Source organism: Kogia breviceps, chromosome 11 (genome assembly GCF_026419965.1).
Source record: "Kogia breviceps isolate mKogBre1 chromosome 11, mKogBre1 haplotype 1, whole genome shotgun sequence".
NCBI lineage: Eukaryota > Metazoa > Chordata > Mammalia > Artiodactyla > Physeteridae > Kogia > Kogia breviceps.
In genome coordinates, this window is record NC_081320.1 from 58,615,909 (window position 1) to 58,643,517 (window position 27,609).

Here is a 27,609-nt window from a genome sequence, read left to right on the forward strand (position 1 = left end):
ATGTTTCCCTCATATTAGAGGAGGCTGAACAGAACACATTTCCTACAGATTGGAGAGTGATGCTATTGCTCTTTCTGAGGGCCTGCCCAAGTTGGGAAATCCATTCCTAGACGTAGAAATTCCACTCTCTACTCTGAAAATTTCTTTGCTGGTCTGCCTAAAAGCATGTTGGTTTAGTGATAATCTACAAACTAAATTTGGTCCATCAATTCTATTCTTATTGTACAACCGAACATTGAAATAAGTTCATAAGTTGCATGAGTGTGTTATTAGTCTTATGACTTACATGGAATTGACTTTGTCTTCGGGGCCTTGCACTTGGCCTGTCACAGTGCCTTTGCTGGTATTCTTCACCCAGCCAACCACCCCTATTTTCCTTGCCTCATCTTCGGTGTACTGGTTTCAGGAGAAAACAAGAGAGACGAAGTCCATCATCAAAGGTCTGAATTTACAACATACTTGATTCTAACATTTAAAAAGGTATGGTCACAAAAAAAGCTGATTACTTTAAAATATAGTCTATGCCAAAGATTGTGTAGCTGACCTATAGTAATACCTATATTTACAAAAACTTTCATTTAAATGGTATTTTTTGTGTGTGTGCTAAATTCCACATTCAGTAAAGACAAGCATGTTATGAGAAAATAAACTGATGGTGAGAATTATTTCAGAAAACAATTTCCATGATGTGTTTTGGAATCCATAAAACTCAGTTGCATTGCCCTCACAACCTGCTAATGCTAAATTACACTGTCAATCTGGGTTTCAAATGATGATCACTCCAAGATTCTTAATCACTGAGCAAAAATATCCAGTTATGATCAACATAAAGTATTGGATTAAAAGATTCCAATGTTTTCTGTTGACTCTGGACTTGCCACGCAAATGTTATAATTGCCTATGAGTAAATTTATTTCTCCTATTATTTGTAATAGTTTTTTAAAATTCCTTTTCCTGATTCCAAATTCAATTATGCTACCAGCACATGCAAACCTAGAAACATTTTTATTTTGTATTACTTTAAGTACATCACACTAAAATTCTTGTGGAGCCAGAATACCAGCATTTTTTTTAGAAACATGCTCTTCTCCTGCTTGGAGGCCAGGGTGACCACGCGCACTACACTCCACGTCCCCAACTAAATGAAGCAGCAAAAACCAAGATGATTACAGCTAGGATTGCTGGAAGGGCTGGGTTCTGAAAATGTCATGGCTTCACAGATAATAATGAAAAAGGAGACAATCTGAACTCCAGGGGATACGACTATCTCAAAAGGCAGAGACTTGACTTGTGGGAACCTGTTAGAACACTTAGAGGTTAGGAACAGAGACTTAGCTAGTGATTCCCAGCTCAAACAGTACGTGAGAATACATGCCACGTTTAACTTTTAGGAAAGGAGTACTATATTTTAAAAATAGATATTTTTAAAGTATTTAAAAATAAATATCTAAAAGGCAGCAAGGGGTTTTAACTTCAAAAACCTAGGAACCACTTCCTTATGCAACAATGGGCTTTTCTCATTTTGCAATTCAAGATATGTACCCTTGCCTGGAGAGATTCTTCCATCCAGAACAAGTGGAAGACCCCACACTGTGTATTAAATATACCTAATCAAAATGTTTAATTGGATCACCCCAAGAGAGGTACTTTCAAAATTCATAGAAATATTAGCGGAAAACTAGGAAGACTGTAATGTTTTTAATAGGCTTCTTTTAAAAGACATCCTTAATAAAAATCTCAACCAGTAGCTTGAAAGAAATACAAATATTTCTTCATTCACTGTCAAGGACAGGAAATTAGCAATAGATTATCACTAAGTAGATAACTGCTCTGTCTCTGTGACTAAATAACAGTGGGGGTGGGAGGGAGATGGCAAAAAATAATAAACAGATTGTTGACTTACCATCCTGAAGCAAACACCTGTATAAGAGAAAGATGAAAAGAAATGTCAGGTTTTCTACCTTTAAAAAATATATATATTTCCTGACTTAGCTTTCATCTAGTTTATTAAATAGTAAGTAAATGAAATGAACAAAACCTTTAATATCTGAATGTATTCAGAAAGTGTTTTTTAAAAATTCTTTTCTTTTAAAACAAAAAGAGAAAAGGAAGGTTATTTTTGGAGAAAAAGAATAATATTCTGAAACCAAAGTATAATGAAACTCCAAACTGCATATTCCTTCTATTTTAAAATGCTAAATAAAACAAAATAATTACTACAAGAACAGTTGAGTGTGCTGGCATAAAACGAACCCACCCTCAGCTTTTAGAATGTCTTCTTTAGGGGCTTCCCTGGTGGCACAGTGGTTAAGAATCTACCTGCCAATGCAGGGGACACGGGTTCAAGCCCTGATCTGGAAAGATCCCACTTGCCACGGAGCAACTAAGCCCATGAGCCACAACTACTGAAGCCTGCGTGCCACAACTACTGCAGCCCATGCGCCTACAGCCCATGCTCCGCAACAAGAGAAGCCATGGCAATGAGAAGCCCGCACAATGCAACGAGGAGTAGCCCCCGCTCGCCTCAACTAGAGAAAGCCCATGTGCAGCAACGAAGACCCAATGCAGCCTAAAATAAATAAATAGAATGTCTTCTTTAAATACAAGGACTAAATTCAAGTTTAAATGTAATAAAACATTTTAATTCCACATTCTGGAAAAGGCTAAACTACAGGGACAGGAAACTGATCTGTGATTGCCAAGGGTGGGAGTGGGAAGGAGTGGGATGCCGAAAAGGAGCACGAGGGAAATTTTGGGGGTGATTGGACTGTTTTATGTCTCAGTTGTGCTGGTAGTGGTGGTGGTTACATGACTGTATGCATTCATCAAAACTCATTGAACTGTATACTAAAAAGGGTGAATATTACTGAATGTAAATTATACCTCAATTTTTAAAAATTAGAAAAAAAATAAGCAAATCACAGGGGATAGATCAAATCAATCTCAGAGAGGTCAAAAGATATTGCTTCTCCAAACAGCAGTTGAGCCTGGTTAAGGAGATACAGAAGACAAGATCACTGGTTTGGGTAATTTTATGTAGTTTTGTAAGCAGATTTATAATAACAAGGAGTATCATTTGTTTCCTGAGGGTAGTGTATTGTGGTACCAAATGAATATGAAGAAAAAAAGAATAGTGGAGCAACAAAGACAGGATAGTATCACAAATGAAATTCTTATGGGGCTATAAAAAATATTTTAAAAGATACCTATAAATGTGAGGGAAGGATGAGTGGGGAGTATTGATCTGAAGAAGAACCAGAAAGGTAATCTGTTATATAGATGGAGGGAAAGACATGAGTCAGTAGATAGAAAAGGAATGGGCAGAAAATTCAAGAGAAACTTCAGGTTAACCAGGCCATGTAGAAGAGACAAAACAGGCAGAACTGTGGAGAAGTGTGCAGTCATTTTTTCCTGGAGTGAGGGGATCCCAGAAGACACCGACTAAGCAGAGTTGAAGGTTTGGGTCCAGGCCTATTGTGCATATTCCCCTCTGAGTTTCTCAACAGCGAACAGCCCCAAATGATGTTAGCATTAAGAAAAGAAAGCACATGCAACTGAAGTAAACAGAAATTGGAAACATATGGTCCAGCTCTTTGCTATTCAGAGCGGTCCGTGAACCAGAGGCACCAGCATCACCTGAGAGGTTTTTAGAAAATCAGATTGTCAAGCTCCTCCCCGGGACTCAGGAAACAGAAACTCTGCAGGTTGCATCTAGGAATCTAATTTTAACATGCTCTCCAGGTGATTTTTATGCCCGCTAAAGTTTAGAATCAACGGTTGGCTCCACCTTAAAGGAAGGTCTGGGAAAGGTTTGAAAAGGATTTATATTTCAGGTGAAGAATTGCATCGCAAAGGGGAAAACTTCAATCTTGTAGGGTACTGCAGGTCTGATGCATTTCTCATTCATGCTGTTCAAATTCGTGTTGGTAATAAATCATGTACTTGCATGTGAATATTGCCTCAGCTATTTTACAAGTCAACAGCGCTACTTGAAAGAAATCATGGACAATGAAAAGACGAAAAACCCTGTCCTGCACTCTAACTGGATTTGGTGCTGGAGCAGAGCAGGCAGCCTGTCACTTAGGTTGCTCCCTCCACCCTTACTACTTACTGCCAGAAACACAGGAGCTGCCAGAAAGGGAGGTTAACAACAAGCTGCCCACTCCACCCCACCCCACCCCACCCCACCTCACCCCACCCCACCCCCGGTGAAGAGCGACATCCTTTCAACATTTATGAATTCCCAGCAGCCCTTCCACCATCTATTTACTGATGACAAAAAGGCCATTTGCTTAAGGTGACAGGATTTGAGGAATTTTTAAAAGAGTTATCCAACACATTGCAAGGTTAAGGAAATTACCTACTCCAATCGGCTAATGAAATGTTCTTTTCACACAGACATAATCTAAGAATCAGGCAACTCATATATTTAATAAGCACACTAGGGACTTCCCTGGTGGCACAGTGGATGAGACTCCATGCTCCCTATGCAGGGGGCCTGGGTTCAATCCCTGGTCAGAGAACTAGGTCCCACATGCATGCGGCAACTAAGAGTTCGCATGCCACAACTAAGGAGCCCACCTGCCACAACTAAGACCTGGTGCAACAAAATATATAAATAAATATTTTTTAAGAAAATAAGCACACTTTTAGACATTCTGCTTATTCACTTAACAAATATTCATTGTCTAATTCTGCAGAGAATGAGATGAGTAAATAAGACAGTCCTGCCATCTAGGAGCTGACAGTATAGTGAGGAAGATAGACAAGTAAAATGGCAATTAAAATGTAGAAGACAACAGGTACAAACTTCCAGTTATAAGATAAATAAGTACCAGAGATGTGATGTACAACGTGATAAATAAAATTAACTTATGCTTATGTTACATATGAAAGTTGTGAAGAGAGTAACTCATAAGAGTTCTCATCACAAGGAAAAATATTTATTTCTTTTTCTTTCATTTTGTATCTAAATGAAATGATGGATAGTCACTAAACTTATTGTGATAATCATTTCATGATGTAAGTCAAATCATGCTGTACACCTTAAACTTAATTGCTGTATGGCAATATAATTGCTGTATGGCAATTATATCTCAAAAAAACTGGGGAAAAAAGAAAAAAGAATAATAAATAAAACTTTAAAAATGAATAAAACATAGAACAATTATGAGTTGAAAGATGCATAAAACAGGATGCAAGTGGGAGTTCACAGGACAAACAAATGACCCACCCAGTCTTGGGTAATTTTAGGGCAGGCTTATTGAAAACGGGACATTGATACTTCAATGATGAGCAAAAATTAGTGTGATGAGAATGGAATCATTAAAGATGGAAGAGCATGTGCAAAGTCCCCAAATCAGGATCATGACCTATTTGGATACCACACATAGTTAAATATTCAAAACCATGTCATTGCACTCATTTTACCAATTATTTCTAGCCCCAAACTTCATTTTCAATACTTGCTAAAAAATAGTTTAATTCTGTTTCAACTGTTTCTAGAAAAATGGGTAAAAATGTTTTTACACCTTCGTCCAAGTTATCATAATCTCTCAACTAATCCACAGCAATGGCCCCCTTCAGTAGTCTCCCTATGTCTAGTTCTGCCCTCCTACAGTCTAGTCTCCATAAAGCAGCCAAGGTGGTTTTCTTTCCTCAAGTAAAATCAAATCACTTCCTTTCCCAGCTTAAAACCCTCTGATGGCTCCCTATCACACTCAAAATAAAATACATTCTGGTTACCACAGCCTCCAGGCCCCTTTCTAATCTCATCTCTTAGGACTCCTCTCTGCTCATTCCATTCCAGCCAAATTTTTCTCCTTCGTGTCCCTCAACATGCCAAGCATATTCCTGCCTCATGGCCTTTGCATTTACTATTCCCTCTGTCTGAAATGCTCTTCCCCCTGATCTTCTCATGGCTGACTCCTTCTCATCATTCATGTCTCTGCACCAATGTCATCTCCACAGAGAAATAGTCCCTGACCAATTTATCTAAAACAGCACTGCATCCTTATATGTTTCCTGGATATGCATAACCAATTACCATATGATATTACTAGGTATTTATTTGGTTTTTTTTCTGTCTTGTTCAACACTGTGTCCCCAGCACCTACACCAGAGCTTGGCTCATAGTTGTTGAATAAATGAATGAAAGAAAAACCAGCTGATAAATATTTAAGTGAACTATTATACTGTCCTGTAGTAATTCATTATTAACATTGTAAATATACATGCAACCATACTGATTAGAGTTTAAGTTTAATTTCAAAGTGATGATGATAAATTTACTGCACTCAAAGCTGGAAAGAATCATAAGACTTCTGTGTTGATTCTAGCAGAACTTTACTGCTTTATCTAAATGATAATATATAGTTTGATGTGTGTATGTGTGTTTATATGTACTATATACTACAAAGGGTAGCAAGAAGTCACTACATAATGCCTAAGTTGACAAATCAGGAAATATTAATATGAGCATGTTGTTTATAAATAATGGCTTAACAACTATAAGAACTGAAAAAAGAAATGGTTAAATTGGTTGTCTTACAGAACCTAGAGGACTTGGGATAGAAGACTAGAGCAGGACATGGTGGCTGTATTTGTAACTATGAATGGTAAGGACACACATACATGTATTAAACAGATCTTAAAACAGTATAACTAAAGGATTGTCCTTTAAGTTTAATAGACTTAATTTTAGGCTAAGTTCATACTGCTTGACAAATTGGGTAGATAATACGAGTGTTGCCCATTGCTTTAAGCAGTGATAAATGGAAACAAAAATAAGACTGAGATAAATCATATGTGAAAGATTCAATATGTACTTAACAGAAATTTAGGTTGTCTTGGTTATAAACCAAATATTTTGAGATTGAGACCAGGGAGATCAAAGTCTTTCTGTAGTATGTCCTTTTGCATCACTACTTGGGAAAGACTACCAAATGTAATTACTATGCTGTTAAATGTATTTAATATATGAATATCTGTGACAGACACTGTTAGTTGCCTACACAAAATCCATTTTCCCCTTCTGCTTTTCTAACAGAATTCTGATTTTACTTGAGGCAGCAACATGCTCTTCTATATTTACCGATCTTCCTTATAAGGGGTGGTCCATGTCAAGTGGTTCAGCCAAGTCACTGGTTGAAGCTTTCAAGAAAGCTCTTTGACAGGGGCTGTCTCAGCCAGGGGTTTCATCCTTGTTCCTTCTCTCTTCCTGACTGTAGGGTGAATGTAATGATTGAAGCGATAGCAGCCATCTTGAAACCATGAAGCAAAGTCCAAGGAAATCACAGAGACCTTGGCAGCGACATCTCTGAGGGATGGGGGAAGTAGGGGATGGGGAATGACTGGTAAAGGGAACTGTGGGGCAGGGATTCTTTTTGGGGTGATGGAAATATTCTAAATTAGATAGTGATGATAGCTGTAAAGCATTGTGAATACAGTAAAAAACACTATATTTAGTATGTTTGAACGTGTTACAAGAGTGAATTTAATATGTGAATTAGATCTCAGATTTTTTTAATGTCACACACACAAAAAAGGAAAGCAGGAAACAGGACTGTGACGTGTGACGTCGTCCTTCCTATCTCTCTGTAGAGCAAGGACAGTCATTCCACAATTTGCTCTCCACACAACATCCCTGACTTCTCCTATCATTCCACACCAAAAAACTCTGCTCTGCAGATCATCTTGAAGTACTACAACCAGAACTAAATAGTTGAGCTCCCTCTAGATGTCACCGCTTATTTCTGGGAGAGAAAGTTTCTTTGCCCTTGTGATAGTTCCTTTAACGGGGAGAAATATCCACTAGTGTGTCACTCCTGGCCACTCTCTACCTGTTCCTAACTCCTCGGGGACATGCAGTGACTTATCTAATGGTTAAGTTTGGAAGGAGAAACATACATAGTCCAGGTGTTTTCCTCTTCTTCCTTCTGGGAACTAGTTACTCAAAGGAATCATTCCTTCTGTTCTGTTGAGGGAGCCCTGCTGGTGCCTGGGTTGGTGTGTTTAATTCTGCAGTACAGATTATTACAAAGTCTACTTACCTGAAGATTGAGACACATCCCCCGAACTCTGCTTTACTCATTGTCTTACTTGTCAATAACTTACATAATGAAGAGGGGTGTTGTTTACTGGGTCCCTCAACCACAACCCGTATTTTAAAGCCTTAGAAGGAATGGGTATCAAGAGGTGTCAGGACCTCCAGCCCATTAACTTTGTGAATCAGTGAACCATGCAGGAATTAACTGTTCAAAGCTCTGGAATTTTCTGAGTCTTTCTGAGAGTCCCCATCCCTAGTTTGAAGCATTCTGTGCAACAGAGGGAGGTCCATATAGGAAAAAAAAGTAAATGTGAACACAGATTTTCTGCAGTTGAGTAGCACTGACTGGAACTGAGCACTCTCAGGACAGGGCCTGTACTGGAGAAGTTGCTTCCATGGGCTTCCATGGCCTCTCTGCACTGCTTTCACCCTGCTTGCTAAAGCTGATATGACACATGCAGTTTTTTTACGACACACTGCTCTGGAAACTGGGACAGACATCAGCCGCTTCAGTTATGAGAGACTCAAACAAAATATGCCACTCAATCAAGGCTCAGTCAGCTGCAACTGGACCTTGCTTTGTGAAAAGATGTGTCAGGGAGAAACTCTGAAGTGAATATTTGCAAAGCAAATCATACTTTAAATCTACAAAGAAGTATCGATGTTTAAAGAAACCGTATGATGAATTCTAAACATCAGGATCCTTTCATGTAAAATCAAATTTTCATATTAACCTGTAATCCTTCATCCTGGGATCGAATTGCATGTGTCAATTTTGAATGCAGGAAGTCATCAAATCACTACCTTACAAAGCAGCCCTTAATGACTTTAAACATCTTTAATTGTTAGAAGGTTCTTCCTTCTATGGAATAAAATTCTGCCTCACTTTAACCTTTCAACCTCCATCCAGGATCTGTCCCCTGGAGCCACACACCATGGCATGTTTCAAACAGTCGAAACAGCAAATATACTACTGTTTCTTCTCTAAGCCAATTATCCCAAGCACTTGAATTTGAGACACTTTGGAAGTTCCCACCAGAAGCAGCCTGTAGGGCATATAAAAACAAGCTAGCTGACCTTTAAAATATTGGGTGGGCCAAAAGGTTAGTTCAGTTTTTTCCATAAGATGGCTCTAGTAGCACTTAGTTGTCTTTAACTTCATTCAAAACAATTTTGTTAGATTGTATGCGACATTTGTCATATCAGTGAGCATTTAAAAAAAGACATCAAAATTGGTGAATTTTGTGTACCCATTTTAATATTGGAGATGGAAGAAAAAAGCAACACTTTTAGCATATTATGCTTTATTATTTCAAGAAAGGTAAAAGCTCAAGTGAAATGCCAAAAAAGATTTGTGTGGTGTGTGGAGAAGGTGCTGTGACAGATCGAACATGTCAAAAGTGGTTTGTGAAGTTTCGTGCTGGAGATTTCTCGCTGGACAATGCTCCACAGTCGCGTAGACCAGTTGAAGTTGATTGCGATCAAATTGAAACAATAATTGAGAACAATCAATGTTATATCACGCGGGAGATAGCCGACACACTCAAAATATCCAAATCAAGCACTGAAAATCATTTGCCCCCGCTTGGTTATGTGAATCGCTTTGATGTCTGGGTTCCACATAAGTTAAGCGAATAAAACCTTCTTGACCATATTTCCGCATGCGATTCTCTACTTAAATGTAAGGAAAACATTCCGTTTTTAAAACAAATTGTGACAGGCGATGAAAAGTGGATACTGTACAACAATGTGGAATGGAAGAGATCGTGGGGCAAGCAAAATGAACCACCACCAACCACACCAAAGGCCGGTCTTCATCCAAAGAAGGTGATGTTGTGTATATGGTGGGATTGGAAGGGAGTCCTCTAATATGAGCTCCTTCTGGAAAACCAAACGATTAATTCCAACAAGTACTGCTCCCAATTAGACCAACTGAAAGTGGCACCTGACGAAGTGTCCAGAATTAGTCAACAGAAAATGCATAATCTTCCATCAGGATAATGCAAGACCGCATGTTTCTTTGACGACCAAGCAAAAACTGTTACAGCTTGGCTGGGAAGTTCTGATTCATCCACCGTATTCACCAGATATTGCACCTTCAGATTTCCCTTTATTTCGGTCTTTACAAAATTCTCTTAATGGAAAAAATTTCAATTCCCTAGAAGACTGTAAAAGGTACCTGGAGGGCTTCCCTGGTGGCACAGTGGTTGAGAGTCCGCCTGCCGATGCAGGGGATACGGGTTCGTGTCCCGGTCCAGGAAGATCCCACATGCTGCGGAGCAGCTGGGCCCGTGAGCCATGGCCGCTGAGCCTGTGCGTACAGAGCCTGTGCTCCGCAACGGGAGAGGCCACAACAGTAAGAGGCCCGCGTACAGGAAAAAAAAAAAAAAAAAGGTGCCTGGAATAGTTTTTTGCTCAAAAAGATAAAAATTTTTAGGAAGATGGAATCATGAAGTTGCCTGAAAAATGGCAGAAGGTAGTGGAACAAAAGGGTGAATACGTTGTTCACTAAAGTTCTTGGTGAAAATGAAAAAATGTGTCTTTTATTTTTACTTAAAAAAACCGAAGGCACTTTTTGGCCCACCCAATACTATCCTTATTGTCTACTGAGAGACACAGATAGGTGTACACAAATAACTATGGTTGAAAGGAGAGGGACTTCCCTGGTGGTCCAGTGGGTAAGACTCCATGCTCCCAATGCAGGGGGCCCAGGTTTGATCCCTGGTCAGGAAACTAGATCTCACATGCCACAACTAAAGATCCTACATGCCACAACTAAAGAGCCCACGTGCCACAACTAAGACCCGGCATAACCAAATAAATAAATAAATATATTTTTAAGAAAGGAAGGATGGATTTTGAGAAGTAAAAACAAGAAGTAGAACAGAACTACAAATGAAACGCTATAGGAAGAAAGATGAGAAAGGGAATTAATCGTATTTCTTGACTTTAATGTACTAAAATTTTCAACCTCTAAAACATAACTTTTCCACTTACCTGTCTATGTAAGGAAAAATCTATGCACACAAATTACGTGGTGTCTGACAAAGCTATTTAGTAATTTTCCTAATTTTCATTTTAAGCAATCTTAAAGAAAATCGCTATTTATTTCTGTAGTCTAATAAGTTACTCCCATTCTAAACCTGAGTCAATACCATCAAGAACAAACTGTTAAATTTCTAATGCACAGGTAAACCAACAGATTGCCACAGTCCACTTCTACAAGTGTCGTCAGTATTTACCTGAGAGTTGGTAAAGCATCCATACACAGCTTAATCAATTTCTCTTTCAAATTTTCAGATTATTCTTGACGTAATTGTAATTAAACATTTATAGGAACATTATAAGCCATGCCATAGTTACAAATGCTCTAAAAACCCAGGAGGTCAGTCCCCTACTCCCCTATCCCTCATCCCAAAGCCCCCAATGTAACAGAAGTTTGTGGGAAAAAAACATGGAGCTTCTTGAGAATATGGAGATAAAGTAGAGGATGGAAAGGGAGGGGAAAAAAAGAGTAACTTAACAGTGGACAAACACTATCTCAGCCAGGTGATCAAGGTTAACATCAACAGTGATAAGTCATGTAGCCTTGATATGCTGATGAGAATGGCACTTTACCTCTGTGGTCTTCTTCCTGATAACCCACAACCTCAGTCTCACAACAAAAATACCAGACAAATACCAGTGTGGGAGCATTCTACAAGGTACTTAGCATCAAAGTACTCCTCCAAACTGCCAAGGCCATGGAAAACAAAGCAAGTTGGAGAAACTATCACAGTGTAAAGGAGCCTAAGGGGACCAGATGACTCAATGTAATGTGATAGCCTAGATGAATCCTGAACAGAAGAGGACTTTAGGTAAAAACTAAGGAAATATGAATAAAGTATAGACTTTAGTTAAAAATAATGTATCAATATTGGCTCACCAGTTGTGACAAATGTACCATACTAATGTAAGATGTTTACAGTAGGGGAAACTGGATGTGGAGTATACAGGAACTCTCTATAGTATCTTTCTAACTTTTCTATAATTCTAAAACAAACAAAAAATTATTATTATTATTATTTTTTTTGCGGTACGCGGGCCTCTCACTGTTGTGGCCCCTCCCATTGCTGAGCACAGGCTCCGGACCCGCAGGCTCAGCGGCCATGGCTCACGGGCCCAGCCGCTCCGCGGCATGTGGGATCCTCCCGGACCGGGGCACGAACCCGCGTCCCCTGCATCGGCAGGCGGACTCTCAACCACTGCGCCACCAGGGAAGCCCAAAAAAATTATTTTTAAAAAAATAGAGGGAAGGAAGCAGCAATGGAGAGCAGCAGCAGCCTGATGGAAGAAATGTTCACATATTGAGGTATGGGAAAGTCATTCTGGCTTATCCAGGAATTAACTTGACTTTTATGCTAACTAAAACAGCCTGTTTGTGGCTTATCAAACACTGTACATCCGCTTTAACTGTTAAAGAAAAGGGCACCTTAGCCAGAAGTAAAGAATGTCCATGTTAAAAATAAAGATTAAATGCCTCCCTTTCTGGGATGCCAATGCTGGTACTTCTTTGATGATAGGACTCTCTTCCCAGGTGCCAAGGACATACTGGCTCACTGTGTACATGCCGATCTGTTTTTTTGAAACCCTGAAGGAATGAATCACTGATTTGTTAGATGTTCTTTGTTCTGACAAGATATAAAACTGTGCTGGAAACCATGCTTCTCCAGAGCAGTTCTTCAGAATTACCTGAGAGACTGTCTCCCTGGCTATAGTCCTCAGTTTGGCTGAAATAAAACTCTTTTCTATTCCAATTATAGATTGTTTATTGATTATTTCTGTCAACAAGCCTATAGCTCTATGAGTGGACTTTGCAGAAGGGCCTGAGAAATAAACCCACTATATGTAATATTATTTCTATAAATGTATTTTCCTGAATTTCAAACAACCAATTTATAAACTAGTTCTTGAAATGCAATCTGTTTGCAAATTAGGGTGTGTGTATTGGAGAACAAGGAGAGTATATTTGACCCCTAGAACATTTTGACTACCATTTTGGCACCAAGGATGATTTAAATTCAAACATTCTAAACACAAATATAATAGCATACCCCGTTTTTGATTAGAAAATATTTTCTGTCATAAGCTCCGTCAAGCTAATTCAATTCACTGATCAATTTTCCATCAGAACAAGACAGTTAAATCATTTTCCATATTAATTTTTATATCATTGAAGCAATTTTCATTAAGAATATTTTTCATTTAAATATTTTAATGACAATTTTATTTATCAATCTATATCTTGTCCATATTCAATGTTCCTAATTATAGCTTCCTTCATTGTAAATTTACCTTCATAGCCATTATTTCTAACAAGTGAGTATTCACTAAGATTTTATTATTCCACACTTTTTAAAGATCCCTTTAATCATTCTCCATTTTACATTATTAAAATAAAATTAAAATTTTTTATCATTTATTTTCAATTATTTCTACACATCATTATGACTCAGACAAAAAGCTAGTGGTTTGTATTTATTTCTTAGGTAATCCACTAAAAAATTGTGAGCAGTTCTGTGAGACACAGAGAGATGCAGACTGATATACAGCAACAGTGATAGTGCCAGCAAGCACCAGAGAGAGAGTCAGAAGCTGCAGTTTTGAAAGTGCTGACTGCCAACTGACAAGGTCAAACTTCCTTGGAGCCAAAAAGACCATAAAAACATCCTCAGAATCATCTGGAATGGTCTAGATGGCCAGGTCCAAATGTCCTGCATCAGTGTATGTATGTGCTCGGTTCATGGGTTCGGAGGAAGGCAAAATAAAGGTGGAAAAGGTATTGAGAGGAGGATCAGTAGGATATAGTGATTAAGAGCATGGGCCCTGGAATAAAACTGTCAAGGTTCAAATCCCAGCGCCACCTCTTAACTTACTCTGTAACCCGGGAAAGTTACTTCACTATGCCTTAATTTCTCCATTTGTTAAATGAGGAAAATGGTTGAGGTCATAGGGTTGACGATTAAATGAGTACAGAGTTTGGCACATCCTAAATTCTCAGCAATTGTTGGTGTATATGTGTGCAAATATGTGATTGTGAATTTGTCCCACATACTAGGCCTTGATAAATCAATAGTATGCATGTACTCTCTTCCATTTAACATACTGTAAACAACAGTTATTGCCCTAAAGCTGATTTTTAAACCCCACTGTTTATATATCGTACATTTTTTCCTACTATGTATACTGTTGCCCCAAATTAATCTTCATACACCACGTGACCACCATATGGACAAAGTGCAATTACATAGTTAAAATTAATAGAAATACATTATGTGTTATCAGAAAACCTCATCTAATGGGAAAGTGCAGGTTTTAGAGTTAGAGAGATGCAGGATCAAATCCCATTTGTCGACTAACGGCTTGTCCAAGTTACTGACACTCTACCTATTTTATCATTGTTAAAACAGTACTAAGACATATATCTCACAAAATTGTGATGAAGATTAAGTAAATAATAGTAGGATGCTCAGCACATGGTACACCCTCAGTAAACGTTACACATGTACGCGCACACGCGCACACACACACACACGCTCCTTAACTACTCCCGTCTCTGTCCAGTAGACCAAATAGTTTGTCAAGTGATCTTTGCCACCATTTTCATTTTTATATACATGTTTCAATTTCAATCTAGAATACCTAACCCCTGGGTGTACCGAAGACATTCTAAAAGGTACAAAGCATGAAGAATTTTAAGTAATCAATTTCTGTATCTAAAACTTCCTTTTTTTTTTTCCTAAAACTGTCTTGTCTGAGGAGACACCTGTAATCCGCCATGATTCTCCTTTCCTACCTCCCTTTCCAGTTACTCTTTGAAAGAAAGAGATATTTCTTTACAAAAGACATACACTCAGCCATCCTTTTTCTTATCCTGGTACGCTGCCCCAAAGTGTAAAAACCTCTAGAATACCAAAATATAAAGATAACTCAACCCTTTAATCAATGTTCCATAAAACCCCCAGCTTTCCCTTTAAGAAATAAATTTCCAAAACAAATTTACCTTTTAAATTTTAATAATGTTTATCACACTTTTAAATGTATTTATATTATTTTCATCAGGTGTATTCTAATAATAGTCACAATAGTAACTCAAGCCAAAAGAAAAAAAAAATAAATAGAGCTTTATGGTCAAAGGAAAATAAGAAAATATATGTATGTGTGTGTATATATATATATATATATGTATATATATATACATATATATATATATATATACACACACATACATATGCACATACATATTGCAGAGAAGTTTGGTAGGTGACCAATTAGAAATTGCTCAAGCATAACAATGGGATAAAATTCTGTGGGGGAAATGGAATGGAAATCTAATTCAAAGAGGAACAAGTATGATGCAAAATTTCCCACTGTTAAAAAGCTTTACTTTCAATGAATGATGGCAAATATTAAATCACTACCATATTTGTATTCCATTGGATAAATTTCAGTGATTTAACATTTTAAGTTAGAAATAACGATAGTTACAATAAGCCAGACACGACATCCTCTACAACGATTTAAACTTATAATGAAACAAAAATTAGATAACAACTTAATAATTCTTTTAGATGCTCTACAAGAAAAATAAATCTCCTACAAAGAGAACCCTCAAACACCATCTTAGATGTCCATCCTGAACTCAAGTCAAGCGCAGTAGTTCAGTGGTAAGTAACGGGGACCACTAGTTCAAAGACCCTCTCTTCTTTCCTTCCCCCACTTCATTTTGTCCTCTCGGTCCGCACTCCCCGGACCCCCTTAAGTGGCCCACCGCCGGCTCCCGGCTGTTCCTCCTTCTCCCAGTCTTTCCCCGGCTCCGCTCCCACCCCCACCCCCGCGCCCACCCCAGCTCTTGTGCGCATGCGCCCTTCGCCTCCTTCCCACCCAGTGGCTGCTGTGTCATGGCCGAGCGGAAGTCCCAGATGCTACGGGGCAGGGCGTCCTTAAGATGGGGTGTGCTTGTCGAAGCTTTCTACTCTTCCTCCCCAACACCTCTTTGATCTCCCACTGTAAGAGGGTCCCCTACCCTGCACTCTCCCGAACACTTCGTAGTCCACGGATTTGAGTGGCCTGGCGGTAGACATGGCGGCGGCGAGGCCTCTGCCGAGGAGCCGGAGCTGGATTGGGGGCGCGGTGACTGCAGCGGCCGCGAGAGGGAGGGCGCACATGGGACCGCTCGTCGCACCCCGCGCCTGTCACCGGCCCGGGACGCGAGCGCGCCGGGGTCACGCTTCGGAAGGCGGCAAATGAGATGGCGGGGACTGGTAGTGAGGGCAGCCCGGGACGCCTGGAAGAAAGAGCCCGCTAGGTCCCTGGCGCCCGAGGTCTCCTTTCCCTGCCCCTCCCTCGTGGTGGAACCAGACTCGCTTCCCGGGAGGGATGCCAGCTACGCGCCCCTGCGATTTAACGAGTCGCTGCGCTTCTTTTTCAGTGTTTGTATTTAAATAAAAGAGGAGGCTTGGCCCAGATGTCAAGAGTTTGGTACCCCAAAATGATTCTTTTGAAATGAAAGACTTGCTAGCTCGGTGACTGAGAGTATTTGGTTAGTGAGTAAATTTTTATTAAACGTTTAGGTAACTGCCAAATCAGGTGATTTTTAGCCGTTCTTAAGGTGGACATCTGCATTCTCTTTTCTCAAGTCAGAAAAGCTTTGGGCCTGAATCCACATTCTAAATGGATTGGGATATATTCTAGGACAAGAAACTTTAATGGAAACAAAAAAATCTTGTCTGCTGTGAACTCGTATAGCTTTTTTATGATCTTGATCATTGTTCAGCAATGCCCCCAATTGCCTAGAAGGTCAAAGCAGTTTATACTTCAGAAAATTTTACTTCCTGGTGAGCTGTTATGAAGTCTTAAAGCAACCCACAACTCCAGAGAATCTGTATACAGCTATTGATAATCTGCTGCCTTCTAGAAATCAAGATCCTTTTACTTGTGAGAATTTGCCTTTCTCAACATATTTGTTGGCTTCGATATCTTTACATATTTCGCTGCATCTGGCCATATAATTAAAATAATCCTCTGCAATCTGATTCAATATTATGTGCCAATTCTATTAGCACCAAAAATCATCTAAAACTTGCTTGGAATGTGGTTAAATCATTTACAGTAAAATGTATTCTGGAAGCGCTAATCCGGTAATTTTATGTAATGAAGATCCTGGTTTATTGCAGAATCCTCACAACTTACGTCTTCCTCTCATCTCCCTTCCAGTTCACTCCATGCAGACCCTAGAATCAACATAGATCTTATGTCATTCTTTTCAATGACTTATCTTCAAAGTCTACACTGCATTCCAAATAAAACTGAAGGTCTTCAGCCTCCACTAACCTCATTACCTGCTTCTACCCATCCTATAGGTTATAGGTAACCTATAGTCAAGACACTGAGTTATTAAGCTTCTGAACACACCCTTTCTTTAAAAAAAATCTTTGCTCTTGTATCTACTTTTATCTGGAATACCTATTCCAGTTCCCAAATCTTCCCATATCCTGTTCAGTTGCCTGTGCAAGTGCTTACCAGATTTCATCCTAATTATTTACTGTTTTCCCCACTAGTACTGTGCCTTCCAAGAAGTAAGATCTCAAACTGGGTCCTGTCCCTGCCTATCAAAGATCCTGTCACTGACTGGGAAGGTTGACATTTTCCTTTTTTTAATCAATCCTTGACTTTTCTCCACATTTACCCAAGAGTACTCCTGCCAATTATTATGTAGCTTTATTGTAACTTCAGAAGCGCAATGGCAACGATTGACATTTGCTTAGCTAAAAAATTGACTGTGTCTGCCAACAGTTGAAATTAGCAAACAAATTTTTATGTACCATTTCAGCATGAATTGCCAATATATGTGATTCTAAGACTAAAAATTTTAAGCAAATGTTGCTAATGCTTCAGCTAATTTTAAACAACAAAAACATTTGTGCATAATTAGAGAAATTTTTAAAAATAGAAGAAAATCCATAACCCTAACACAACTTTAATCTTTTCTGTGTATTCTCTTATATATGTGATTTAAGTAGTTAATATTGTTGTATAAATTCAACTTTTATTCTTTCTTTTTCCATGTTATAGTTTTTTGTAATGAATATTTTAGTAATTTCATGATACTCTATTAAGTAGGTATAAGCATAAGTTTACCTACTAATAAGTCCCTGTTGTTACATACTCAGGTTGCCTCTAATTTTTCACTACCATAAAAAATATTGTGAAGGAAATATTCCTTCATATAGCTTCTTTCCCATATTTAAAAATCATTTAGGGTAGAATTTAGAATACCAAATCAAAGGGTACAAGTGTGTATTGTTTCTGATACACATTACCAAATAATTTTTCAAAGGCCTGTACCAATTTAAACATATAATTACCAATACTGTATAAGTATATGATTATTTGGCTTTTGATGCCAACAGATGTAAGCAAGCTCTTCACATACAATACATGATTAAATTAGGTGAAAAATTTTAATTTTGAAACCTGAGCAATAACTTTGGCTTTGTGTTAACTGCTGGTTGAAATTAAAACCTAGTCATAGCATTCCCTTCCTTGAACCCTTTTAAATAATTTGTGTATGATGTAGGATCATGTTTAAGGTAATACATAGAAAAGGAAAATCCTCCCTATATGATATGTGTGTGAAGAATGACCAGGTCCCAGAACCTGTGAAACAGGGCAATACAGTCTCTATGTCCAAATGACATTTGAACTGACGTGGTATCACCTGTAAATCTCTATAATTTGTCATGACAGTCGGTTGAGAGTGATTCTCAGAAATTTGATATTGAGGTATAACTGATGTCAGGGACAATGAAAATTATTTTATCCATCAACATATTTCTACCCCTGAAATATTTTTGTAATTATTTTGTTGAAAGAGCAGGACTCAACAGGATACAAATCATTAACCTCCACAAATGAAGAGGATTAAACAAAAAATATTCAATGATTCCCTCATGGAAGAAACACTTTACAGGTAAAGAAATGGTTAAATAATTATTAACTGTACTGGATTCAAGATCATTAGACACCAAACTGTCAGTCAGCCGAGGAAGTAGCTGGTTTCCCAGAAGAGCCTTTAATCTCATTACAGTTTATCAGAAAATTGCTTAAGCATTTTCTCAGGAATGCATATTTCTTTCTTTCCTTCCCAGAAGGAAATCCTGTCCTGGGTTTGAAACAATTTTTTCTTTATCACAGTCCAGTTTGATATTCCAAACTCAGGAGGATATTCCTCTTGCAGCTTGGTACTGCTTAGGCTAGGGTAGGAGAGGGCATGGTTGATTCCTTCCCTCGCCTTACGTTTCCTTCTTCCTAGATGAGAATTGGAAGGAACAGGTAGGTACTTTGGGGCTTTCCAGGATTGGGAGATATTGAAAACGGATTAATTCTTTTGCAGGATCCTTTCTGGTGGAGGGACTCAGAGCTTTTCTCCATGAGGAATTCCTGACTTTTGCTCCCTTGATAGACAATGCCTGCACTTTAGTTGTGCACTCACACCCCTGTCCTAGCTTCTGTACTGAAGGCTATACCTCCAGCCTGTTTCCTCTGAGAGACTAGCCCCCACGTAGAAGGCTGCATGGGTGGGATTTCTTTTAAAATGACCGCAAGACCAGATCCCTCCTTCCCATCACATCTAATTGTGGGGACTCATATTTCTGCCCTACCACTGATAGAAGTCACAGTGTGCTCTGAATTTAACCACCTCTTTTTGCCCCGCTTGTTAGGCTTCATTCAGGTATCTCCAGCCACAGCCTGTCCTTTTTACTTGCCGCGGGCCTGGGTCAAATACCAGTCCCTCCTAGCTTCAAGGAGTAAAAGCCAAGCTCTCAAAGTGGTTCTTTTAAAAACCCTCTCACTAGGCATGCAGTGAAGGGAAAACACCCTGTTTCTCTCTCCCATGGTGGGAGAGGGGCAAAGAGGGAAAAGCCACAGCTCCCCTAAACTTTCTCTGAAGAAATCCTCTCGAGCCTGAGGAGGGTGTTGGGCTCAGGATTTTAAAACCAGTTTTGAACACCCCTTTTGGACAACATAGCTAGTTTAGCATCCCAGATTGTAATGTGGGTATAACTATTGATTTGTTTTGAGTCTCAGGTCTCAGCTAAAACTGAGAAGTCCCATTTTTCAAATCAACAGAATTCAATATAAACCTCATTTGGATCCTGATTTGAATTAATAAGTTAAAGACATTTGTGAGCCCACTGGGGAAATTTGACCACAGGATAACTATTAAATATTACAGAATTATCTTTAAATTTGTTGTGTGATTATTCATTGGGGGTGTATTTTTTTTAATGGACTTACCTGTTAGAGGTATGTACTGAAATATATGTGTGCTATGCTATGAAGTTATGCTATGAAGTTATATGCTGTGAAGTTATATTTGGGACTTGCTTTAAAACCCTCGGGATTGGGAGTATGACAGTGTAGATAGAACAAGCTTAGTAAATTGGAGATAGTTATTGAAGCTGCATCAGGGGTACATGGGGATTCATTGTACTATTCTCGAATTTTGTGTATGTTTGAAATTTTTATGTAAAGTTTTAAAATAAAATTTAAAATGTAAGGGTCCATTTCATTCTGCAAAATATGTGACCAATAATACTCAAAACTCTCAAGGTCAAGTAAAACAAGGATGTCCTGAGAAACAACCAAGAGGAGCCAAAGGAGACATGATGACCAAATGTAATGTGTATTCTGGATGGGATTCTGGAACAGAAAAAGGACTAGGTAAAAACTGATGAAATCTGAATAAAGTATGAACTTTAGTTAATAGTAAGGTTTCAGTGTTGGTTCATTAACTGTGACAAATGATGTACCATACTAATGTAAGACATTAATAATAGGGGAAACTGAGTGTAGGGTATACAGGAACTCTGTACTAGCTTCATAATAGTTGTAGCATGTTTTAGTTACAGCATGCAAGATCTTTTGTTGTGGCATGCAGGCTCTTAGTTGCGGCACGCATATGGGATCTAGTTCCCCCACCAGGGACTGAACCTGGGCCCCCTGCATTGGGCGTGTGGAGTCTTACCCACTGGACGACCAGGGAAGTCCCTCATAATACTTTCATAAATTTAAAACTGTCCTAAAATAAAAAGTTTACTTTTCAAAAGTCCATTTTAATATCCTGTTATATATTCACATAATAACATTTCAAACTAATTTCTCACTGTAGTGCATGAACAGCATTATTAATTTTAAAATATTTTTAAACTATTTCAGTATATGGGACATGATTTAAATTTTTAGTGAACTTGTAAGTCATGCTCACACTAAGAGAGGATTAAACAGTTGATTTTCAAAGCATTAAAGCAGATCTTAACTGGATAAAAAGCACAAATAAATAATTAAATCATACCTCAATTAATGAAAAGAATGTGTTATGGAAACAGTTCATTTCCAAAAGAAGAAAATATATAAAACGAATAACAACATATCCAGAAGCGAGGAAACTATGGGAAAATATTATGCTTAGCACTGTGTGCTTTAGAAAACATGAAATATGCATTTAGAGGTCTTGATGAGGGAAGGATAAAGTTAAGATTAGCTAAAGGGGACAAAATGACAGATACTGCTGCTTGGACACATCACAAAGGCAACAAATAGCAAAGCCAAGTTTTAAACAGAATGTGTCCAGGCTCTGTGCTATAGCTCCAAGATAGAGAAGAGGAGAAAGGAACAGACACTAACTCAAAAAATTAGGCAACGTAGGCCCTTCCCCTCCTAACCCCTCCCAAGCACAGACTTACAGAGTTGAGCCAGTCTCAGGTCTGCTTTTCCTATGGAAGCAAGGAACATATCAGGGTAAGGCATCCTTTCCGATTCCTCCTTAGTGTACATACCTACACACATGCACACGCACATGCACACGCACACACTTATTCCCTGAAAGGTATGAATTACATTTACCCTTAGATCTGGGCTAGTGTGACATCAAGGCTTCTCCAGTGTTTAGAACAACTCATCTTCTTCATGATGCCTTTGCTAGATCACAGGGTATACAACATCCATTCCAATCTCTTTCTAGCTTGCTTTCCTATTCTGTACAGCTGGAATGGTTAAAGCTACATCCTTGCAATTAGGATTCCTTCTGTTATAGAGGATCCACCATCAGAAACACCATGCTAGATGTGGAGGGAGGGCGTGACTGAGGCCGGAGCCCTCTGCTGCTGGTTCCATGACAGGCACAATGGAGGAGCTTAGTTTTTCTGTGGCATTAACTGAGGTCACCATGACTGCGGCCTCTTGGCACTGAGAGGCAGGGTGCAGGACGGGCATTTTACTAGTTAGTATCACGTACCGGGTTCTGGAGTAGCAGCTTCCAGAATGTGGCAGTTTTCAGAACATGGCGGCTTCCTGGTGGTGGCAGGAAAGACATAGTTTTAAAGCCAGCAGCTTCCCAATTCAGTACATGGTTTCCTGATTGCAGAAGAATCATTAGCTCCCTTGGTGGCCCAGTTCTGCTTGAGATTGATCCTGAAACCTCAGCCTCAAAGTGGTTCTCAACCCTGTCTACATTTTAAAATCACCAGGGGACCTTATTAATTCTACACATACACATGCCCTGAGGTTTTGATTCAATATGTCTGCAATGGATTCCAGAATCTATATTCTTAAAAACAACCCAGATGCTTGGGACATAAAGCTAAGGTTGAGAACCACTGACCCAGAGATTCTTTCTTTCATTAATCCTCCCAACAACTCCATAAGCTATTTAATACCCAATGTTAAATCTATTTCTGTTTTAACTGTCCAGAAGGGTTTTGTTGTTGGTGGTGGTGGTGGGTTTTTTTTTGTAACTGAACCTTGACCAAATGCAATGTCTGGGAGCAAAATCTTCACAATAGGGGTAGGTCAAAGTTTAAGCAGAATGAAAGTTCAAATATGACATCCTCCTCCTGTCAATAAAGAAGCATTAAAATTTGCAGTGCTGGGAATTCCCTGGCAGTCCAGTGGCTAGGACTCTGCACTTTCCCTGCTGTAGGCCCAGGTTCGGTCCCTGGTCGGGGAACTAAGATCCCTCAAGCTGCAATGTGCAGCCAAAAAAAAAATTTTTTTTTTTCAGTGCTTACAAACAGAAGAAATAAAGACTCTAAGAAAAAACAAGCCAAGGACTTCCCTGGTGGCGCAGTGGTTAAGAATCTGCCTGCCAGGGCTTCCCTGGTGGCGCAGTGGTTGAGAATCCGCCTGCCGATGCAGGAGACACGGGTTCGTGCCCTGGTCCGGGAAGATCCCACATGCCGCGGAGCAACTAAGCCCGTGAGCCATGGCCGCTGGGCCTGCGCGTCCGGAGCCTGTGCTCCGCAATGGGAGAGGCCACAACAGTGAGAGGCCCGCATACCGCAAAAAAAAAAAAAAAAAAAAAAAAAAAAAAAAAAAAAAAAAAAAAAAAAAAAGAAAAAAAGAATCTGCCTGCCAATGCAGGGGACAGGGGTTCGAGCCCTGGTCCAGGAAGATCCCACATGCCGCAGAGCAACTAAGCCCGTGTGCCACAACTACTGAGCCTGCACTCTAGAGCTGCGAACCACAACTACTGAAGCCTGCACGCCACAACTACTGAAGCCCACATGCCTAAAGCCTGTGCTCCGCAACAAGAGAAGCCACCACCATGAGAAGCCTGTGCTCCTTAAGGAAGAGCAGCCCCCGCTCGCCACAACTAGGAAAAGCCCGTGCACAGCAACGAAGATAAATAAATAACTTATTTAAAAAAAAAAAAAAGAAAAAGCAAGCCAAGAATGGTAATAAAGCGTAGAATTCTGAAAAATAAATTGCCATTGAAAGATTATAGGACTTCTCTGGTGGCGCACTGGTATTGGCAGGGGACACGGGTTCAAGCTCTGGTCCAGGAAGATCCCACATGCCACAGAGCAACTAAGCCTGTGCGCCACAAGTACTGAGCCTGTGCTCTAGAGCCCGTATGCCACAACTACTGAAGCCCGTGAGCCACAACTACTGAGCCTGCAAGCCACAATTACTGAAGCCCGTGCATCTAGAGCCTATGGTCCGCAACAAGAGAAGCCACGGCAATGAGAAGACCGTGCACTGCAACAGAGTAGATCCCGCTCGCCACAACTAGAGAAAGCCGGCACGCAGCAAGGAAGACCCAACGCAGCCAAAAATAAATAAATAAATATATAAATAAATAAACCTTCCAATGCCCTGATTGGTTAAATGAACTATAATTTCTGCTCTTTTGCTGCCACCTACCAACTATCTAAAGCAATGCAGGTCATGTGGATGTGATTGCTATTCCAATCTTCCAGGAGTGTTGTTAGTGCCACCTAAGTTCTCTCTCATTTCAGTGTCACACTTCTAGAATCCTTTGAGGAGCGTGCTAAACCCTTAAATAATAAGCCTTTTAAGTTTTGTTAGGGCTCTTCACTCAACAGATTACTTAAATATGAAAGTATCTTGACTATGAATTACTAGCAGATATGGATGGTATAGGAAAAGCAAAAGTTACAAGACAAGTCATCCAGTAAATGCTGGTTGAACTCCTACTAAGTGCTATGATTTACAGTATACTCATCTACTGCATCCTTTAAAGTTAGCCTTGTTTAAAAATCACGTGTTTCAGAGATACCTTGTTATATAAATAGAACAAGATATCTGTTACATTTATTTATTTGTGATTGTTTTGCAATACAAAAAATTTTCATCTAGAATTATTTACTTTTCACTACCATTTATAAAACCTTGTCTTAAAATGGTTGATAATGATGATGAATGTAGTAAAGTGTCAATAATTCAGCACTTAAAACATATTTTGCTGATTGAATATATGTGATTTCCTTTTGAGTCAGTGAATAGTATACTAACTCACATTTGCAGTAGCATTTTACAATTACTAGGACCCTTTTAGATACCAACTCCAATTTGATGTTTACAGTAATCCTGTGAATTATGTAGGCCAGGTGCCTTCTGTATTTCAAAGGCAAGGAAATAGCCTCAGAACATTGAAGGGACTGCCCAAGATCACCCAGGAAGAGAGCCCATCTAGAATCTGACCTTCTGAGGTAAAATTCAGAGTTGTTTCCACTATGCCACACTACCTTCAAGTAGTCTTTCATTCAGTCATTCAATAAATATCTCTCAAGTGCTTACTGTGTGCTATGTGTTGGTGCTGGGGAGAAGGTGGTCTCTAATTCAGAGACAGGGTGGGATAGGGCATAGAGAGATTGTCATGGAAGGTGTCTGAGGAAGCAATACCTGAAAAATGTATAAGGAATGAGCAAGGAAGGAAGTGGGAGAATTTAATCCAGACAGAGGAGATAGGATGGAGAATGCCTGAGCTTCCCAAGTAGGAAGAATTGAAAGGACATTGTGGTGAAGTATTATTAAAAAGGGGGAAGGTGGCATTAAATAGGGCTGTTAGTCCAGGCAGGAAGAAACCATATGTGCCGAGCTACGTAAGCCATGGTAAAGAGGCTGGTCTCTGTTCTGAGTATAGTGGGAAGCCAGGGAAGGGTGCTCAGGCTCTATGCCCCATACTACAAGTCAGAAAATTTCCCAAAGTGGGAAACATCAGCGTAAACTGTTCAGCTCACTTCAGTGCATTTCCATTCTCTCCCAAGATCTTGTCACATAAAGTCCTGGATTCTTTAGTTCCTTTCCAATTCTTCAAATATCTGGATATTTGGTTTGGTTTGGCTTTTACCCAGTTTGGGTAGCTATCCTCAGCTGGTGTTTGATCTGATACAAGCTAACCTGAAGCAAAAGTCTTCTCTCACTTTCTCTGAAGACTACAGGCATACCTCAGAGATAGTGTGGGCTCCAGACTACTGCAGTAAGGCGAATATCGCAATAAACTGAGTCACACAAATTTTTTGGTTCCCCAGAGTATATAAAAAATATGTTTACACTATGCTGTATTCTATTAAGTGTGCAATAGCATTATGTCTAAACATACATACTTTAATTTTTTTTAATGTGAAGGGGAAGTGGCCAAGATGGTGGAGTAGGAAGACCTAGAGCTCACATCCTCCCACAGACACACCAGAATAGAGCAACTATTGATGAGGAAGAATAGCAGTAAAGGTCTTCTATAGCTAAAAATCTAAAGGCGGAACCATAAGACAGGTAGAAGGGGTGGAGACGCAGTACAGTCAAGACCCAAACCGCCAGGTAGGTGACCCACAAATGGGAGAATAATTACAATTGCAGAATCTCTCCCCAATAAGCAAGGGTCCAAGCCCCACAATGGGCTCCCCAGACGAAGCGTCCTGCACTAGGAGGATGAGTTCCCAGAATGTTTGGTTTTGAAGGCCAGTGGGGCTTACTTTCAAGAGAGACAGAGGGCTTACTTTAATACACCACCCTTAAAGAGCACACACAAAATCTCACATTCTCCAGGACCCAGGACAGAAGCAGTAAGTCAAAAGGAACCTGGATCAGAGACAATTGTTGATCTTGGAGAGCCTTGTGGAGAGCCAGCAGACAACTGGGACTCACCCTGGAGTCATAGATACTGGCAGCAGCCATTTTGGGGAATTCATTCCACCACAAGGACACTCGTGCTGGGAAGCAGCATTTTGGAATCCTCCCTCTAGCTTATTAGTGCTGGGGCTCAGGCTCACCCACCAGCTGCCTTAAGGTCCCTGAGCCCCTAGCTGCCCCTAGACAAGACCCCACCCACCAGTGGGCTGGCACTAGCCCTGGCACCCACAGGGCCCTGCATCAGCAGCCAGCACTAACTTCAAGACTCCCAGCCCCATAGCCAGCCACCCCAGGACCTGGCTCGACCCACCAATGGACCAGCACTAGCCCTGGGTACCCCCAGGGCTCCATAGCAAGCTACCTCCTGACCCAGCCCCACCACCACTGGGCTGGCACCAGGACCAGGACTCCCCTGGCCATGTAACCAGCCATGCTGTGACCAAGCCCTGCTCACCAGCAGCTGGTAGCCTCTACACAAGGCAGGGCCTGGTAACCAACTGGACCAGGCACCAGCCACACCTCCGAGTGCACCCACAGTAGTCAGCCCACCACAACAGAAGGACCCATGCAGTCCACATAGAGGGCATCCCTAGAGCAGATAGCTCTGGTGACCAGAGGAGAGTGCATTGCTGGGCCTCATAAGATAATTCCTCCATAGGATGCTTTTCCAAGATAGGGAAACCTAACCAACCTATCAGGTACACAAAAATAAAAACAGCAAATTTGGCAAAATGAGGTGACAGAGGAATATGTTCCAAATGAAGGAACAAGATAACCTCCTCCCTGCAAAACAAAGAAACAAACAAACAAAACAACTAAGTGAAGTAGAGATAAGCAATGTACCTGATAAAGAATTCAAGGTAATGATACAAAGTTGCTCAAAGAACTCAGAAGAAGAGTGAGAAGTTTAACAAAAAGTTAGAAAATATAAAGAAGAGCCAAACAGAGCTGAAGAATACAATAACTGAAATTTAAAAACTATAAGGACTCAACAGTAGATTAGGTGATACAGAGGAATCTACCAGTGAACTGGAAGACAGAGTAGTGGAAATCACTCAAGCTGACCAGAAAAAAGAAAAAAGAATTTA

At 39.9% G+C, this 27,609-nt stretch overlaps 1 protein-coding gene across 1 annotated transcript in view; it reads right to left on the reverse strand.

The window, feature by feature from the left end:
• ACYP2 (acylphosphatase 2) overlaps nt 1-16,429 on the reverse strand; it is a 177,600-nt gene extending 161,171 nt beyond the window's left edge. The window contains exons 1-3 of the mRNA XM_059078961.2: nt 16,113-16,429; nt 1,904-1,920; nt 287-396 (exon numbers count right to left, since the gene is read on the reverse strand). Of these exons, the coding sequence (XP_058934944.1) occupies nt 287-396; nt 1,904-1,920; nt 16,113-16,254 (269 nt within the window). The 5' untranslated portion in view covers nt 16,255-16,429. The remainder of the gene's footprint in view (nt 1-286; nt 397-1,903; nt 1,921-16,112) is intronic.
• Between the last annotated feature and the right edge of the window lie 11,180 nt (nt 16,430-27,609).